Here is a 19,718-nt window from a genome sequence, read left to right on the forward strand (position 1 = left end):
GCTTCACTGAGGTTTGAGTTTCACCGCTGAGCTTCACATGTGCGTCCTGTGAGACGCTTTGACAGTGACTAAACTTTATTAGTGCAGCAGCTTTCAGACAGGAAGTGTTTTACAAAGAGGTCACATGAACCAGAGATGAGCATGAAAACAGAATCAATAGTGACGAGTTGGACTCTGACTGTCTTTCAGAGCTCGGTTAATGTGATACGGGGGAATTTTCCCATGATTCCATCTGTTTGACAGGGTTTGTTGAGCTCATGCTGCCTCTGATTGAGGTCGTGTTCCTGAAGATTGATGCAGTTCTTCACAGGTGGGGGCAGACCTGAGCAGCTGCTCAATGATCGTCCAGAGTTCCCAGAATTCTCTGTAATCATCTTGGAAAATGAATCCTCCCTTATCGGACAGCGAACTGTGAGTCCAGATTGTCTTCATCTCATTAACACTTTAAGATAAGATAAGATAAGACTTGATTGATCTCACACGGGGAGATTCGGTTGTTACAGACACATGAAGAGGTCGAGATGAGACAGTTTACAGGAAACAGAACACAAAGAAAGTACGGACAGATTCTTAAGAGGTACTGCTAATATTCTTATGAGAAAACTACTAATGACATGTTGTATTGTACTTGAGGAATACTTGGTCTGTGTATATGTACAATCTTTGTACTGTAGTCAGTATGGATAATAACTAGTTTTACTGCACAGAAAAACAAACAACATGAAACCATGTGAGCAGATATCACTGAAAACTAAAGTACGAGAAAGACGCATGAGCACATCCTGTCCGTCCACCTCTTCTCTGTATCATCACCTGTCCATCACCTGTCCATCACCTGTCCATCTGCTCACTGATTCAGCCCTGGAGACAAAATGTCAACTGAATAAAAGTCATTTTATTGAGACTTTATGATGCAGCGCTGACAGACAGACAGACAGGTGGACGGATGGACAGACAGACAGGTGGACGGATGGACAGACAGACGGACAGACAGGTGGACAGACAGTCTGTCCTGCAGTGGACTGTGAGTCTTCACTTCAGGTTCAGAGTTCTTGGTGGTGACTCGTCAGCTGACAGCTGCTTCAGTTTCCTGCTTTCACCACACAGAGGCGCTGCACATCATGAACACACACACACACACACACACACACCCATTGGTCAGAAGCTTTGGAGTGTCAGCCAGTCAGAAGCCGTTCTGTGGACACATCTGGACGCTTGTGTTTTCATGCAAACATGATGCAAACTCTGTTTTACATGAACATCTGTTTCCATGGCGATGCCCGGTCTGACCTCTGACCTCACAGAATTACTCGGCAGAGCGCCGGCGAGTCAGCGCTTCTCTGCAACTCATTTGTTTGTGTTCAGCCATACCGACCTCACACAGATGAGACGTGCAGGTGTAATCATCTACAGTCACTTCCTGTCTGCACACCTGGCAGCAGGTACAGAAGAGCTGAAAAATGAAGTGAAATCTTTTGTAGCTGAAAATCAAACAAATCAAATATCAGAAAACAAACCAAACAGGAAGTGTGTGTTCATGATTTTCAATGGATTCTCGTTGACACACAGACTGGATCAGTGTGTGTGTGTGTGTGTGAGTGTGTGTGTGTGAGTGTCAGAGGTCAGAGGCTAATAAGACAGCGCTGATCCTGGTTCAGTTTGCAGGTTTTATTTTAGCACATGAACTCATCGGGACTCAACAGCACCACCCGCCTCCATCACTACTGGACTACATCTCCCATCATCCCCTCTGGCTTTAAGGCTACAGCAGCAGAAACAACAGATCAAATGCTACAAACAGGAAGACGTGTTCGACATGGAAGGGAACATCTGCCGTTCTGATCTGAGAGCAGGTCCACAATCTGGCAGCAGGTCCACAATCTGAGAGCAGGTCCACAATCTGAGGGCAGGTCCACAATCTGAGAGCAGGTCCACAATCTGAGAGCAGGTCCACAATCTGAGGGCAGGTCCACAATCTGAGGGCAGGTCCACAATCTGGCAGCAGGTCCACAATCTGAGGGCAGGTCCACAATCTGAGAGCAGGTCCACAATCTGAGGGCAGGTCCACAATCTGAGGGCAGGTCCACAATCTGAGGGCAGGTCCACAATCTGGCAGCAGGTCCACAATCTGAGGGCAGGTCCACAATCTGGCAGCAGGTCCACAATCTGAGAGCAGGTCCACAATCTGGCAGCAGGTCCACAATCTGAGAGCAGGTCCACAATCTGAGAGCAGGTCCACAATCTGAGGGCAGGTCCACAATCTGGCAGCAGGTCCACAATCTGAGGGCAGGTCCACAATCTGAGGGCAGGTCCACAATCTGAGAGCAGGTCCACAATCTGAGGGCAGGTCCACAATCTGAGGGCAGGTCCACAATCTGGCAGCAGGTCCACAATCTGGCAGCAGGTCCACAATCTGGCAGCAGGTCCACAATCTGGCAGCAGAATGAGTTCTGGATTCTTCAGCGTTAAAGCAGCTGTTTGAGTTACTGTGCTCGTCCTCGTCCTCATCCTCATCCTCGTCCATCAGTAAACTAAACAGACCTTCAGCTGAACAGTTCTAGCAGGCCGAGCGACTTTCTCTTTATTTATATCAGATTCATTTGACAAAAATACTTTTACACACGTTCAGAATCATCCTGAGGCCAAATGTTGGTTTGTTCTCTTACGTCTGACTTTCCTTTGACCAAAGTTCACATTTAGACTGACTGAGTTTTTGATGTCAGCCGATCAGTCAAACCGGGGCACATTTCCCACCTCACCCAGAACAGGAAGCAGCTCCAGGTCGATTTCAGGACAGTGGAAACGTCTGAATCTGGTTTCAAAAATAAACTTTTCTCACTAAAACTCTTCTTGATTGGAGGAAACTGCAGGTCGAGTCTCCAGATGCTTCAGTGAAGAGGTTCGATTCCCAGTTTGACGTCTGTCCATCAAGTCACATGACCTGTCGTCGTTCCAGCCCGCCTGAGATGAAACCACGGCCCCTTCGTATGAAAAAAGCAGGGTTCCCATGGAAACAGTTTGAACAATTAATCAGTTCGAATTAGTCAATCAACAGAGAATTAATTGGCAACAGCTTTGATGATTAATGAGGTTAATTTTAATGGTTTTTTTAGCTAAAAAACTAAAACTTTGGCCTCAGAAATGTTTCAGTTTTTCATAATTTTAATTTTAAAGTAAATGATTCATGAATCAAGCAAAGTGACGGTGAACAGTTAGCGTTAGCTCGCACAGGTTCACCACATCTACAAAACTCCAGCTAGCAAGTATCTTCTGCATATTATAACAGCAGGAATGTAGCATCCCTGATTCCTGTAGCCATGATGCTACATTGACATTAGTTAGCTAATGCTAGCTTTTAGCTTGCTTAGCTGACCAGCTACAGAGGTTTGGAGTGTTGAGAAGGACTTAAAACAGCTTTCCACGACCACCAGGGGTCAGCTACAATTAGTTTGCTTGCTAGCTTGTTAGCATGTCGTTAACTGCACATTTATCATGCTTGATAGTTTCTTTTTCCTTTTCATGGTCTCTTAACCGTAGTTTCAGTTTGACTTCTTCTTTAGGTTTTCTAGAATTGTTAGCTTTGTTAGCTTCTCGAGCAGAAAGCAGCTGGTCCTGATCTGCAGAAACCAACAATCCAGCACTGTGAGATCTGCTGCTGTTGGGTTATCTCAAGTATGTTTCAGGTTTTTTGAGGATTGTAGGTTTGGATTCAAACAGGGACTCCGTCCAGTTCTTGTCTTACGTATCCACCTGAGTCATGGAGTCTCCAGCTGACACAGGAAGCTGTTGGTTCACAGCTGCTTCCAGCAGCTTCCAGCGCTCCTCAGAAAACATACACAGTGAGAAGAAGAAGAGTCTGAGGTGAAGTGGCTCTGGACCGTTTGCAGGATGGAAGCTGATGTTGTTATTCCCACAGTGTCGACAGTTTGTGCTCGAATGCCTTCACAAACGGGTTATTTTCAGGCGTAACTCGACCGACACGACTCTCAGTCTCTCCTCGTGAACGGTGACAGAAGAATGAAACCAGGCGGCATCTCCAGCCATGCTAACAGCGCTGTGAGGCCGTACTTAGACACAGGGGTGATTTGAATAAATGCTAGCCTTAGCATGCTAATTTAGTCACAGGGACAATGCTAACATTCTTATGTTTAGCAGGTGTAATTTTTACTATTATCACCATCTTAGTTTAGCATGTGAATGTTAGCTAATTGGCAGCAATCAGAAAGTCCCGCTGAGGCTGATGGGAATGTCCTTTGTCGTTCTGCAGGTGTTTGATCATAATGGTGGACATATTAACATGTTGACCTGATGGTGACGCTAGATGAAAAGTCAGAGGATCAATAAAGTTATTACGGTTTATTTTCCCTGCATTCGTACCGTTGACTGTCTCACCTTCAGGCCCGTACCCAGCTGCATGACACCTCTGAAGACGTAACAGCACATGTCCAACGTGTGTCGTTACGTGAATATTCAATTCATAAAGCGAAATAAAAAAGTGATGGATGAGAACAAACATGATCACGTGTCCACGCAGTTTTTCGTCATCTCTGAACTCTCGTCTTGGCACATTTTCATTCACTTTGATGAGAGACGTCACTTTTCTTTACAGGTACCTCAAGTGTTATCCTCTATTTGTGCAACCAAGAAGAGACTTTAAAGGTAAAATATGTAAGAACTGACCACTATCTGTAGCCAATCAGGTGGCTGCTTCTGTTTCAGCCAATCACATAGGCGTACATTCGAGGGCATTGTTATATATATCGTTATCATATACACCATACACAGCTTATTAGCTGTGAAACCCTCTTCCCTGTTGTGTATCACAAAAATCGGACTTATTTTCTACTGTTTGAACAGATCAGAGCTGCAAGATGGAGGCTGCACAGACGCATCTCGCCATCCTGAACGCAGCATCTACCGTTCTGTGAATCGATGGTGTTCAACGTCCCCGCAGGTCAACCTCAACAACAGCTGCACTGTGATCGCTCTCCAGTCCTGCCTCATTAAGTGTTTGAGTTGTGAATGCTTGCTAAGTTAATAAGCTAAAGGTTGTCTTTTAGCACTCTATAGCCAAGCTAACTTATTAGCTAATGCTAGTGTTAAGAAGCCTTCATATTTAAGGATGCGGGACAGGAGAGTCATCACCTCCCTCCGCTCTCTCTTTGTGTCGTAAGGCAGAGCTGCAGAGGTAACGCTGCGTGACCACATTAAATCACATCCTTCAGTGATTAGCTGAAACAGAAGGAGCCATCTGATTGGCTACAGACAGTTCCCTGTCGAAACAAAACATTTGTGAAGCGAACCTCGCCAGGAGAGTCAAACACACAGATGCAGTGAGGTTCACACCTGACGAGCAGGTTGTAAACGCAGGTTCAACTGTTTGCATATAAATTTAACAGCAGTAACTATTTTGTGTGCATTGAAAAATATTCATTTCTATATAAATCCTGAAATACACTCCTTCATTAATGTCGAGAGTGAACTGACTCCACAGACATAACATGAAAACGAGGGACGTCAAAGGTTGACTGTTCATCGGTTAATAAGGTCCACAGTCAGAAAACATTAGACTGGAATTTCTCTGTGTGTGTCTTCAGGGTGCGACAGGCTGGGAGCTGAAGTCCGGTGCTGCTCAGAGCAAAATGAACCTGTTTGTTACCAATTAATGGCTGTGGAAAGCAAACTGAACTGATACTGACATCAGAGTCAAAACTGCTGCTCCTTCACGTTGTGTTGATCGTTTTGAATGTTTTAAACTGAAATTCTTACATACGGCACCTTTAAGGCAAAGCCTAGCCAAGACGTGACGTGAGCGAGTTGGATGCTTCTGTCTGATTTTAAAGTCGATGTTTTGAGTACTGAGCTGCAGCAGCAGGACAGTCCTGGTTCCTCCTGAGACTCATAACTTGAATTTTTCCAAATAATTTAAAAGTGGTTGATCCAGTTCTCAGCAGCTTCATCTCAAATCCGCTAAATGAAACTGACTCTGGATCCAGCTTCGTGGATTTACCTGGACTGGACCGGTCTAAACCGCCTTGTACCAGAACGGCTCGAGTGCGACGTGGTTTACAGCGGGCTCTTGCCGTCTGGGTTTAATTTGGTGCTGTTGGAGTGGGTGAGAGGGGAGGAGGAGTCCAGTTGTCGGTACAATGCCCTCAGCTCTTTCACCTCCTCCAGCACCTCCCGGGCCTGACTCCAAGTCGCCACCGCCTCCGTCAGAAGTCTCTCAGCTTCGGCTCGCGCTCCTTCGGTCGACTCCTTCCCCCTCATCTTCCCCCGCTCCCCAGCCTCCCCCTCAGCCTGCCCTCGCACCTCTGTCAGCAGCTGCTCCGTCTTCTCCAGCTTCTGGCCAATCAGCTGCTGCAGCTGGCTGATGGGCGCCACTGTGCCGGTCGGCGGGGAGGCCGGCGGACGGGACGCCGCTGTCTTGTTCTTAGCAGCTTTAGTCTCTGAGTGCGTCAGGATCTCGTCCATAGAGGCACAGCGGTTTTTCTCTGTCGTCGTCAGGCGTTTTTCAGGCTGGGGGTTTTGGGCAGGGCCTGTCTGCTCCCACACCACTGCCACCTCACGGGGAAGGCTCTGGGATTTCCCAGAAGTCTCACCAATCCTGGCAGAGAGCGCGCCATCAGTTTTGGACCTGGGACAGTCTGGGCTGAGGTGGGACAGAGATTTGTCCAAGTTGACCCTGAAAGTGTCGCAGCTGTCAGCTCCCTGAGGAGACGGAGCATCCTCCTCCTGGATCAGATCCAGAGTCAGCATCCCATCTGAGGAGGAGGTGGAGGCCTGGACACAAAGGGGAGGACAGTCGGTCCACTCATACATGGACATACACACGTTTATGAAACTGCCTGAAACCTGAACAGCGTTTCATAAACAGCATTTGACAAAACAATCTCAACTCAAGGTCCACTTGCTTGTTCTGGGATTTTGACTGTATTACATGGTCTTCATCAGCAGACTCAATGCTTAAATGCTCAAATTTTCCATTATTTGGAGCAATTCTGGGACTTCTCATCAAGGACTTTTAATAACAACTGAGCAAATCTCATCTGCTGATGAGGACGATGTGGTTTTTTCAAAAACTCCAGAAGATATTTACAGTCAAGATGTCTTTCAGTCCCCCTTAATTACAATCAGTTGTGGTTATTTTTAAGTTAAAGCTTTTAATTTAGATACCCAGAAGCCTTTGCAGACATCCTCAATTATCATCCTGACTGGTCATTTTGTACGATTAAATATCTGGAAAATACCAAGAATGATTCTTTTGCAAACATCTCAAAGGAAGTGATGGAGATTTTATGATAACAGAGTAAACGGCGACGATGACGGAGGATCAGACTGACCACAGCCAGCAGGTGACCTCTGGTCGGCAGCCGGCGGTTGTGAGGGATCTTCACTCGATCTCGAGTCAGATGAGACAGCTGGGAGTCTTCTACTGTCACCTGGAAACATCAGCATGAACAACACATGAGGTACAATAAAAGGTCCTGAGCCAAGCAACACAAGCAATGAGGCCACTGAACGCTTCACAGTAACATCATGTAAACTGGTACGCGCCTCTCTGAACTTAAAATGTTGTTGTCTGCAACAACTGTTTGTGGCTCCTTGTTGATGGTTGGCGCATTAGTCTGTGGGACCTCTGAACCATTCACTTTCTCTTTCAAACCACGTTGATTATCAGGTAAGGGAGCAGGAAGAGATCCAGTAAGAGTTTACGTCCATGAGAACACTGCTAACAGGAGCTGCTAACAGGAGCTAATTCAGCAGACTTAATGGTGCTGAGCCAATCACTGTCTTCTGCCTCCTTCCAAAACACATCAATAATCAGATCATCTTTATTTATTTAGCCTTTAATCAGGGTGTACGTATTGTATATATTGTAAATTCCATAGGGTATATAATACTGTGCAATATTTTTCTTGTCCTCTTGTCCTCTGACTTCTTGTACTCTGTCCTGTTGCTGCTGTAACATGTGAATTTCCCCCAATTGTGGGATAAAGTCTATCTTATAAAGATCAGAATGAGGAAGCAGGAAAACAACAGTCACTGTGAAAGTTTGAACAAAGAAGCTTCCTGTGTGCTACCGTGGTTTAGACACAGCGCCCACTACAGTGTCGGCGAGGAACAACTCCCACGCAGCCGAGGGCGCCGTTCTCTGGAGTACGAACAGAAAGCTTCAGGGACCCAGGAAGGACCCCTGAGGGACTCCAACCGGTACTGAGTTACACTTCCTCTGATGTCCACCAGATGGTGCGAATCGAATACAGCTTTTACATGTTCAGCACTCAGGAAATCATTGATAGAACAAAGATTTTCAGAACGGACTCATTAAAAACGTCAGGACTGAATTTTCAGTCTGACTGTAAAAGAATGAAAAGAAAACAGTTCCTGTTAGTGTTTCTGAGAGGAACATGAGAAAGTTTCTTTAGACTCTGCAGAGGAAAAAGTCTGCAGTCAAACAGCATTTCTGTGACTGTACACACCAGCAGAGTGTGAATCACACGGTTCACTACGACCAGGCCTGCACTCACTCAGGCGTTTCAAGTCACTTCCAGGACTCCCTGGATGAAAAACACCACAACATCAACATGACATGAACGTGGTATTAGTTCACGAGAGGCTGTCTTTCAGCCTGGAACACTGTGTGTGAGAGAGGGAGGGTATTGATCACAGTATTGATCACAGTATTGACTGGTGGAAAAGAGGATGGTTGTTGGCTGAACGTTAAGCAGCTCTGACACACTTCCTGTGGCTGAGGACACTGAGCGAAACATCGCTGACAGAAAACACTGCTTTCTAACGCCAAACATGACGACATGGAGAATTTGGTTCAGGTGAGACTGAGATACAGTGTGAGGGGAAAGGAACAGGTGCACAAAGCTGGTTTGACAACAACAGGAAGTTACAGATTCCTGCAGTTTGAATGAAAAATCAGTAAAGAATCATTAAATATCCACTGTGAGCCACATAGAAACCACTGAGAAAAGACGCTTCAGAGCATCTTGTTAAGTTTCCTCCAGCATCACAGTGATCCAGTGAGAGTTGTCTGTATGTCCATGAGTACACTGCTTACAGGAGCTGCTAACAGGAGCTGCTAACAGCTCAAACCAACAACATGTTGGTCCATCCCTCAAAACTGTCTGACTTCCTGTCTGTGGCTGCTAACGGGAGCCGCTGACAGCTGCTAACAGGAGCTGCTAACAGCCGCTAACAGGAGCCACTAACAGCTGCTAACAGCCGCTAACAGGAGCTACTAACAGCTGCTAACAGGAGCCGCTAACAGGTGTTGCTAACAGTTGCTGCTAACAGGAGCTGCTAACAACATGGACTCAAGAACACTTCAGAAAACTGCTGTCAGTAAAAACACAGTTTGATTGAAAATTGATTGATTCGGGTTTGATTTATGTTTCACAGAGTCCACCATCAACACGCACACACTGACTGTCACACACAAACACCCACTACAGCACCAAATGTTGATTCATCCGCCGCTGAAAACAGTCCCAGCAGATGCACTATTTCCTCTGGTTTGTGTTAAAAACTACAGCGAGCAGCTGTTTGAGGAAACTACTGAAGCTTTTAAAGATGAAACTTTATTTTTGAGAAGTTTTTAAAGATTTCCATCTTCAGCAGGAACCAACGAGTGAGAGCTACAGACAGGAAGTCAGACAGTGTTGAGGGACGGACCAACATGTTGGTTTGAGTGTGAACAGGAGATGTGCTGATGATAAGACAACAGCAGCCCCTCTTTGCTGCTTTGGTCGCTGTTTGTCTTCATACCTCATCCAGGATTCTGTTTTTGGCTCGTGTGATTGCAGCATTCAGGACGTTGATCCAGGACTCCTTCTCCTCCGGACTGACAGCCAGGAAGACCAGGTTAGGGACCTGCAACACACACAAACACAGATCACATGTGGTGTTGGTGTGCGTTTAACTGCAGCTGGACTGTTTGATTGTGTGTTGATGTTGAGGACCAGGACCTCCATCTGTCCTGCAGGTTCATGACTTTTCATGTCATCTGGATGTGAGGTCATTATGTTAATGCTCAGCACGCCGGACACTTTTCAACGCCAAGGACGCCACGAACGCAGCATGTAGGCTGTCAGGTACTTTATGAAGGGCCCATGAATAACGTCACCCACACAATTAGCCTTTAGCAGCCACGACTTTAGCTCGTTAGCTGTCACGAAGGAGTTTCTGGCCTGTTGCTCCCCTGACCACACACACACACACACACACACACACACACACACACACACACACACACACATTCACTCACTCACTCACTCTGCTGTCCTCTGAAGCCTCAGTGGGAGACACATCACCAGATGGTCGTGTGTGTGTTTGTGTAATAGAAGCTGCCACTTGTCTGCAGGACACCTGATCCCCTCCCCAATGCATTCTGGGTATTTGTGTGTGTGTGTGTGTGTGTGCGCGTGTCGCTGTCGAGGAAGGTCAGCTGACTGTGCAGACACACAGATCTGATGTGTGTGAAGTGTTTCCTGATTGGATAAAACCAGAAACAGGCTGACTGAAAAAATGATGATGTCATGAATCATGTGACTAAACGTCAGATCTGAGTGGAGGATGAGGACGCTGTGACCTTCCTCACATGAACACATGAAGTTGACAGAAACGTCAGATCTCCATCATGTTTCCATCATTTGACCTTTGACTGCAGCTCTTCAATGAGGAGTTTTATTTGATGATCTTTGTGTTACTTTAGGATGAAAACTTTGAAGTTTGATACATTCAGTTTACCCACATTTTAAAACTCAGTTTAGTTGAATTTGAGTCGGAAGTTTAAAAGGTTTTTATCAATAATGATCTAAAACACAGTGATTCAACATGAGTGGACAGACAGGTGTGCAGACAGACAGGTGTGTGTTCAGACAGACAGACAGGTGTGCTCAGGTGTGCAGTCAGACAGACAGGTGTGCAGACAGACAGGTGTGTGCTCACGTGTGCAGACAGACAGACAGGTGTGTGCTCAGGTGTACCGTGTTCCCTGGCATGCTGCAGCGCTGCAGTCTGAACTTGCTGTGGTTCTTTTTGCTGCGACTCTTGTTCTTCCTGATCTCCTCGCAGCGCTCGTAGTCAGACAGGTCCAACACCTCGTCAGCCCGACCCAGCTCCTTCACCTGCAGGTCAAAGGTCACACAGGTCACAGGTCACTGCCTGAGTTCTGCATTACTTCTAGTTGTTCATCAAGATTTAAACAACTACAAACAGATGCTGCGGAGCTGTTAATTTTGGTCAGAGCCAAGCTAGCTGTTTCCAGCCTTCATGCTAAGCTAAGCTAAGCTAAGCTAAGCTATCATGGCTCCAGCTCCACACTGAAAACACAGATGAGAGAAGGTCTTCAGGTCTTTGTGTATTCGTGTGTGATGAGCCTGCCTTTGTCTAGAAGGAAAGAGGCTGAAGCTTGTCTTTAAATGTGTTGAAGAAGGTTTCCATGTTTGTAAATGAGTCTTCTTCTGCTGGATTTGACTGTATTTACATTTGATTTGGGAGCTGAAAAGAAAACCTGCAGCAGGTGGGAGGAGTCTGACACTCTTCTTCTCTTGTTTTGAGATGTTCAGGTGGAGATGCCTGCGCTGTGGCGTTGAAGCTCTGTGGCGTTGAAGCTCTGTGGCGTTGAAGCTCAGAGTTCAGTGAACGTCATCCAGTCACAGTGTCTGTCTGTGTGAACTGGGATCAGGTGTTTCCAGGTGGTAAAGATGGACCTTGAAGTAGTTACGGGTTACCTGTAAAGGTGTTTTTCAGGGTGTTTGGGTGGATGGTCCATGTGGACCATCACTCTGACGAATATGTCTGAACATGACAGGCAGCAACTAACCAGTCTTCTCGTTCTCAATGAATCTGCCACGTTTGGACGCTGACAGTGAGTCAGAGTCCGTTTCCTGTCTGATGACACAAACAGGAAGTCCTCACACTGAAGATGCAGGAAGCTTTTAAATATTTGGTGGAAACAGGAAGTAGTTTTAACATGATGGAGCTGCTGCCTGGATTCATGTGGACACACATTCAACTTCAACAGCACGTTGTGTCACACTGTAAACGGCTCAGAGGTCAGAGGTCACAGGCCGCACTGCATTATGTAAGCAGCTGCTCCGACACTGAATATCGATTATTGATCATCTGACTGATGATGCTGACAGAGTTACATCAGCATGAAGAATTATGACAGCCTGAGGGGAGGACTGACCTCACACACACACACACACACACACACACACACACACACACACACACACAAAGTTTTGTTGTTTGTTTGTTGACATGTGTTCAGTTGTTTATCTGTTTACTCAGATTTGACCTTTTGTTTGTATTTTTTGTTCTTGCTGCTTTCGGGTCTTTTGAAGCGCTTTGTTTGTTATTATTATTATTATTATTATTATTATTATTATTATAGAAAGATTTTTTCACTTTTCTTTCTTATAGACTGAAACATTCATGGAATCATAACAATAACAATTAGATGACAAATAAACAACAAACTGCCGACAAAAGAAAGAGAAAATCACCAAACTGTCGACTCTCAGAGGAAGTTTGACTCTGTTAAAGCAGATGTGGTCAGTGTGTGTGTGTGTGTGTGTGTGTGTGTGTGTGTGTGTGTGTGTGCGCGCGCGTGTGTGTGTGTGTGTGTGGTTTCTCTGGTGACACAGGGATTCTATTCCTGGTGGGACAGGAAGTGAAGCTGCTGACAGGAGGAGCCTCACATGAACCAAACGTCCACCACAGAAGCAGAACAGAGTCTGAACCTGGACCCACACTAACAGACAGATGTCCTAATTTGGTCGTTTTCACGAAGCTTCGATGCATCATGTGACAGCCGACGTCTGATTGGTGAGATGACACTGACGGTCAGAGAGGAACTGACACCTTCCATAAAAAGCTCTGAAGTCTGATGATGCAGACATAAAAAACACCTGCTAACACAGATAATTCATATCACCCTGATAAAATGTGGAACTTGAACACACTGCAAAGACTCCAACAACCCGCCGACCACAGACACAAACCTACATTCAGCAAAGATGAATCAAAAAATATCCCAGAAAAGAGGAAGGCAGTGTTTGGCGGAATGAGAATGAATTAAGAAAAAGCCAACAACTGAAGAACTGAACAAAATGTGTCTGCAGCATGTTGGCAAATACATTTACAGCTGGTCCTCATCAGGAAAAGACCAAATGAAGAAGAGTCACTTCTCACCAACACTGACTTCATCACAGCTTGGTGAAGAACAAAGCAGCATCGATAACACCAGACGAACCCTCCGCCGCCCTCAACCTCCTGCCCAAAAACAGAACACCAGGACCCGATGGCGTCCCTGCTGAGTTCTACAAACACTTCTGCTCCATGACAGCGCCGCTCTGGAACCAAGTTCAACACTTCCAGCAAACATGAACACAGATAGAATTTCACTCCTCAAAAACCCAACAAAGACCAAACCCTACACATTCGCACATCAACGCACAAGCTCAAAAAAGTCACTGCATCCATAATCCAGACCAGACTGGGTTTGTCAAAGGTAGACATGCATGCAGACTCTTTAAATCAATGCATTACTCATCATTATGACGCACAACCAGCTTAGCCACCATACACACAGAAAAAGCCTTTGATGGGATGAAGTGGACATTTCTGTTTGCCACATTTGGGGAATCATTCACTCACTGGGTCAATTTCTTTACACCTCACCTTCAGCCACCAACCAATGAACAGACCCCACAAAGCTTCACGCTGCACAGGCCAACGTTTGTACCCAAACCTAACCCGTTAGCGGCAGCCGGACCAAAGGAACCTTAAACACGCATGTTCGATCAGTCTTTACGCAGACGATACTCTGCTGTTCCTGCCAAACCCTCATCCATCACTACAAGAATCAGTTCAACTTACTGAAGCATGGTCCACCATCTGAAACCACTCAACTGGAATAAATCTTCACTCGTTCCACAACACAAACACCACCTGTCACCCAGGTCACATCACATATTCAGGCATGGCCTCCGCCACTGGACGAACCCACGATCATCCTCCACAGGCAGAATATCCAACGTTTACATGACATGACGACACTTCCTAAAATAAATGACCTGTTTTTAGTGATTCCCCCTCGGTCCACCCTCCCCTGGTTCAAATCCTTGGACTCAATCTCTCCAAATAGGAACCACACACCAAGAATTAAACTAGCCACCCAACAAAAAACAAACGGAGACCCGGAAGCCCCATGTTAACCGTCACTCTCTGGCTAATCACCTTCAGTATGTATTCAACCTGATCCTCCCTGATTCATCAGAAAACACCTGGCTGGCTGCAGCTCAGGAGGTAGAGCAGGGGTTGGCGATTCAGAGCCCAATTCCATTTGTCTACGTTTCCTTGAGCGAGACACTGAAGACATTTCTTTCTGTCTGTGAATGACGGCAGTGTTGGAGGTACATATGTGGTACAGTTATTGTTATATATGCTCATACTGCTGTTTTGTTGGACGAGTGTGTGGACGTGTGTATGTCTGTGTACGTATACTATCATTATTTGTCATAAAACTGCAAAAAACAGTTAAACACATACACCCACAACTTCCACTCCAAAAGCCTGCACTCTTTTGTCCTGTGGACCCACCCACCACCTCGGTGCTCCGCCCTGTACCCCATGGCTGGGGCGTGTTGATTCTCTTTAGAGGGGTCAACATGGGGGACAAGGCTGGATCACCGTATGCCTCCCTACAACCAAGCACACTAAACTAAACCCGAGTACCAATCCCTGTTCAACAGGCACCCCTCCTCACGGTCTGGGAGCGGTTTAAGAAGGAATCAAGTCCGCAGCGGTCCAGGCCCCCCTGTTAGCTGCTCCTGTTAGCAGCGTAGTCTTGGATGTACACACAACCGTCACTGTGATACTGAAGAAAGACGTGATGATGATGATGACGATGACATCTTCATCTGTTCCATGATGTGCGTGTCACTGCTGCAGCTCTACCTGCTCACAAACTACAATAACTACCTGCCTGTTGTTTTTCCACCTGTTCGCCTCACACCTCTCTCCCTCCTCACCTCCCCAGCTTCTCCGACTTCCTTAGAAATGACATTTCAGAAACGTTTGGGTTTCATCATCACGAAACACTTTGAGTTCCAGAGCAGAATCCTTTCTTATTTTTGATAAAGGTTCCAACAGCACACCCTGCATATGACTGAGGTTCTATCAGGATGTTCTATCGTTGTATCGTTAATAAGATTCAGCAGGATGTTCTGGTGACGACAGCCGTTTGAACAGAATATTATCAGGTTGATAAAGGTTCTAAGACGATGTTCTATGTTCTATGACATGATCAACTTTGTATCAGGATGTTCTGTCGGAGACAAAGGTTCAAAGACATTGTTCTGTGTATTCCACAGGTTCTGTGAGGACGTTCTGTGCTCGGTGAGCAGTGAAACCGGAGCTCTCTGTGTGTCTGCAGCTCAGACTGAAACTCGACTCCAGAACGACTCTGTAGAAACTTTCTGTTTCAGTCACGAGCCAAACCAAAGCAGAACACTGAGGAACGCGACAAACACTGCACAGAGGACTCACAAGCACTCTGACGTACTTCTGAAGTAAGGCCCCGACCGAGACTTTTTCTGATTATTGGCTGATTTATTGACAGTTTGTCGATTTTAATGGATTCCTGGTTTGTTACCATGGCAACACGTAAAGGTCTCGACCAGGTGAAGGCAGTCAGATAACTGCCGTTGATCGGTCATACATCTAAAATCAACCACTTGGCAGAGTAGCAGGTGACAGTCACCTGTAGGCCCCGCCCCCCCTCTGACTCACCTCTTTCTCACAGATGAACAGCTGATCTCCCCTCAGAACCACGAACCGGTTCTTCCAGATCTCTCTGAAAATTCCTTTCCCGCAGAACTTCCGGATCCAGCCGACCTTCTCGGGCTGAACGTGTTGCTGCGTCGAGTCCTGTGGACCCTGAACGCAGGAACAGGAAACAGGAAGCTGTCAGAGGAGCGCGGTAAGAGCAGGTTTAACCTTCGTTGAAAACAGAGACATTACCAGCCGTGATCTCAGCCTGTGATTGGACAGGTCTTCAGTTCATCATTTATCGACCTGAAATCTTTTATCTTTCATTTTAACTGGTCAAATATGTCGTCAGTGGATCTTATTTCTATACATGAAGTCGCTCCAAGAATGAAATCTATTTTTTTTTCCTTCTTTTTTAATTTGTACATTTGAAGCAGGTCCGAGTGACGGGGACACAGAAACACTGTGACCACTAGAACTCCGTTCATCTTCTTCAACGTCAGCAGCACTCCGTGTTTCACATGAACAGCATTGAAAAGGGAAAAATTAAAAGGTTTAAGTTTTTAAATAATGAATATTATTTGGAAAAAAGGAGAAACAAACAGAAAACAAAAGACAAAACAAAAACTGGGAACAACAGTGATCCATAAATCCACGTGAACAGGATCCGCACATGAGACACGAGTTGGTTCACTTCCGCCGGGTCGGCGACCGTCTGCCGAGGACGTTTCCAGAGTTTCAGGAGGACGTTTTCCTTTAAAGGCCTTTCTGAAGGCAAGAAGTTGTCGTACTTAGAGGGACAAAACTGTGAAGTCCGTCATAAAGCTGACACCGAGCGTGACGCTGGTAACTCTTCTCATCTGTTCTGGTGAACGGTGCCGGAGGCTTGTGTTGCCGTTAGCTGTCTCGCTAACAGACTGTGTGGCTTATCTCCAAACTCAAAGTGTCGCTGTAGTGTTTTCTGAAGAGCGTAGGGCCAAACGTTTGGTTCGGATGGTATTGTGTTCATATTTCCATTTGCTAACTGCCTCCAAAGCTGCATCGGGGGTCCTTTCTGTTCTGAATTTTCGGGGTTTTCCCGGGGGGGCCTGGGCTGGCAGTGAGGGACCAGAGAGCACGGTCGACTTTGAAATGCTTCCCTCCCGGTGCAGGTAGGCCATCCCCTCTCTGCGCTCTCGAGGATCCTGGTGATTCTGTTGAGTCCTGGACCTGGATTCTCGGTCCTCCGGCTCTGCTTTCAGACATTTGTTGTCCATCCTCAGCTGCACAGCGGCTGGAGAAGCTTTGGATCTGAGATGAAACGGACAAATTGGTCGTCTGATTCTTATTGAAATCTGTGATCGTGAGAAGCAGCTCTGATGGCGCGTGAAGCCGGTCTCTGCAGGCTCGCCTCGTGGCTCTCTTTGGTGTCGGGTCTCGGTTCAGGAAAACTGAACTCTGTTGTGTGTGATAGGAGCAGATCCATCTTTACTTTCACTGAAGAACGAGTTGCACAATAAAAACTCGCGTTCATCCTGTTTTGGTCTTTCAGCCTCTCATCTTCACACATGCTGTTTCCTCTCGTACGTTTCCCTCATTTCTCTCAGGCTGTGGTCAAACATGGACAGGACCTCACTTTCACCCTGTCGTAAACCTGCCGATAAAACCGGTGTCAAACCAGATCCGGCGGCTCTGAGGCCGGTTTATCCTTTGTCCAGAGAACTGCTTGGTGGACGTCTGAGTGGAGACCTGCCGGTTGGCAGATCTCCTGTGTGACAGTGATGAATCTCATTCCTGCCTGCAGGCCGAAGATTCCTGATGTGATGAAGATGTGTTTTCTGTGTGTTCACCAGCAGAAAACTGCTGTTGTGGGTTGAAGAGAAGAATAAAAGGCTACAGCTCCTCATTCACATTCAGACGTTTCAGCCTTTTGTCATTCAGATTCAGTCACATTCCTGCAGCCTCGGCGTCTCCCATCACCTAAAAACCACCAAACTACACCAACGCTGCAGCAGCAGCAGTCCACAGCTGCTCGGCAGAGTCCGTGAAGCTCTGCTGTTTCTTGATTCATCGAACCCTTCTCTGAACTTCATCCACCTCCAGGTGAAGACGTTTAAGGCGGTGCTTTTCACTCATCTCTAATGTTTCTGCAGAAAAATGTTTTCTTCTCAAAACGAGTTTGACATCAGAACAAAAACTATGATCCGTCCAAACATTTCAGACCTTCAGACCTCAATAACCGAATGGATGCTTAACGTCAGATGAACTGAATCTGAACACTGACACAAACACTTCAACAATACAACTGCTCCATGTACTGAATCAGCATTAGAAGTACTAGTAGCAAAAGTAGTACAATTAGTAGTCAGCTGAAACTCACCTACATGGGTTTAGATCTATTTACTGTTGAACTGTAGTATTTATAACAAGGTATTAAACATATGACAGATGGTTTATTCTTCTTACAGTCTGTATTCTCTGTGAGTTTTATTGTGAAGTACAAAAACTCATTAAATGCGCCATCAGAAACAGAGGAGTTCTGTTACTTCACAGTATTTCCTGCTGTACTTCAACATACTATGTTATTGATACTCGAAGTACATCTTTGATGTATTTTACATTTGATTTAGCTTCTATGTGATGATGTGATTATCACCTCTAATTTCTTTCATTTCAGACTCTAATTTGTTCTTTTCTCTTGTTTCCTTCTTCAGTTTATTTCTCCGCTGAAAACTCTTTAAAAAAACACATTCAACCAAAAATCTGCATTAAACCACAGAAACCGAACACGTTCACAGACCATCACATGTTCACATGTATTGATTGAAGGGTTTAGTGTGTGTGTGTGTGTGTGTGTGTGTGTGTGTGTGTGTGTGTGTGTGTGTGCGTGTGTGCGCGCGCGCTAACGGACTGCAACCGGAGCCTCTGCGGGACGTTTCTTGGCTTCATTCTCAGATTTCTTAAACTTCATCAATCAAACACCTTCATGATTTCATCTGTTTTCATCTTTAAAACTGTTTTAAAATCAACATCAACACGCCCTTATTCTGAAAACCGGAAGTGGAGTCTTCCGACAGCTAGCGGCTGCTGTTGCCTTCAAAATAAAGGCTTTAAACTAATCCTTCGGGCTTTTGTTCCTCGAGCTTCGGACTCTCGTCAGAAAGCGGACCGTCACGGGCCGCCGGTGCGGGTGTCGGTCCCGTTAATACTCACCCGTTTCCCGGAGTGGTTCTTCTTCATGCTGGCGGCTGTCAGGCTGCCGGCGGCGGGCGGGTGACGGTACTTCTCCCACTTTCACGGTAACTCCGTTATGTGTCCGTGACGAGCGACAGAGCGGCGGGAGAGGAGGATGAAAGCGGGTTCAAACAGTCAAAGTCCGGCAGGGAGGACCGGAGCCTCCGCCTCAGCTCCGCCGCTCCTCAGCTGCTGATCCTCGGTGTGACTCCGTTCGTCGCTCTGCTGCTCTGAGCTGCTGCCGCCGGTCTCCGCTGAGCTCTGACCGGCCAGGAGTCGCTGTGCGAGTGTCCGGTTACTCCCCCCCCCCTCCTCCGGACCCCCTGCTGGCTCAGCGGCTCCTCGGCAGCCCCGCAGCGCCCCCCACAGGCAGAGGCCGAGGACAAACATGACACGTCTCAGTGTATTAAACTGAGTATTCACATTCTCGAGGTACCACACTGTAAAAATACTGCATTCAGAAAGCTACTTCAGTAAAAGTACAGAAGTATTGTCAGTAAAATGTACTGTCATACAGTGGGACCATAATGTCGTTTGAGGACTCGGTTACCGAGTGTGATATTCCACGCAAACATTTCTTCAAATACCTGCAGGTGAAAAATATTATTAGATCATCTCATAATCAGTGTTTATCAATCAATCAATCGATCAATCAATCAATCAGTTATCCACTGTGGAGACAGAAATGCAGAACGACTGTTTTGGGAAAG

General features: G+C 46.2%; 1 protein-coding gene across 1 annotated transcript; it reads right to left on the reverse strand.

The window, feature by feature from the left end:
• Nucleotides 1-2,033: 2,033 nt before the first annotated feature.
• LOC143325270 (pleckstrin homology domain-containing family O member 1-like) lies at nt 2,034-19,271 on the reverse strand. The gene is made up of 6 exons (XM_076738237.1): nt 18,988-19,271; nt 15,817-15,963; nt 11,001-11,141; nt 9,781-9,885; nt 7,344-7,442; nt 2,034-6,783 (listed from the first exon to the last, which is right to left on the reverse strand). The coding sequence occupies exons 1-6, from the start codon at nt 19,012-19,014 to the stop codon at nt 6,067-6,069; spliced, it is 1,236 nt and encodes a 411-aa protein (XP_076594352.1). The 5' UTR covers nt 19,015-19,271; the 3' UTR covers nt 2,034-6,066.
• Nucleotides 19,272-19,718: the final 447 nt, after the last annotated feature.

The sequence above is a fragment of the Chaetodon auriga genome, chromosome 8, assembly GCF_051107435.1.
Source record: "Chaetodon auriga isolate fChaAug3 chromosome 8, fChaAug3.hap1, whole genome shotgun sequence".
Lineage (NCBI taxonomy): Eukaryota > Metazoa > Chordata > Actinopteri > Chaetodontiformes > Chaetodontidae > Chaetodon > Chaetodon auriga.

Bases quoted from the DNA above. Each gene is read 5' to 3' on its own strand.
- LOC143325270 (XM_076738237.1), bottom strand. From the start codon at position 19,014: ATGAAGAAGAACCACTCCGGGAAACGG. The intron at 9,886-11,000 runs GTACACCTGAGC...TGTGTGTTGCAG, and splicing joins GCAGCATGCCAGGGAACACG to GTCCCTAACCTGGTCTTCCT. The intron at 7,443-9,780 runs GTATGAAGACAA...TGATGTTTCCAG, and splicing joins AAAACAGAATCCTGGATGAG to GTGACAGTAGAAGACTCCCA.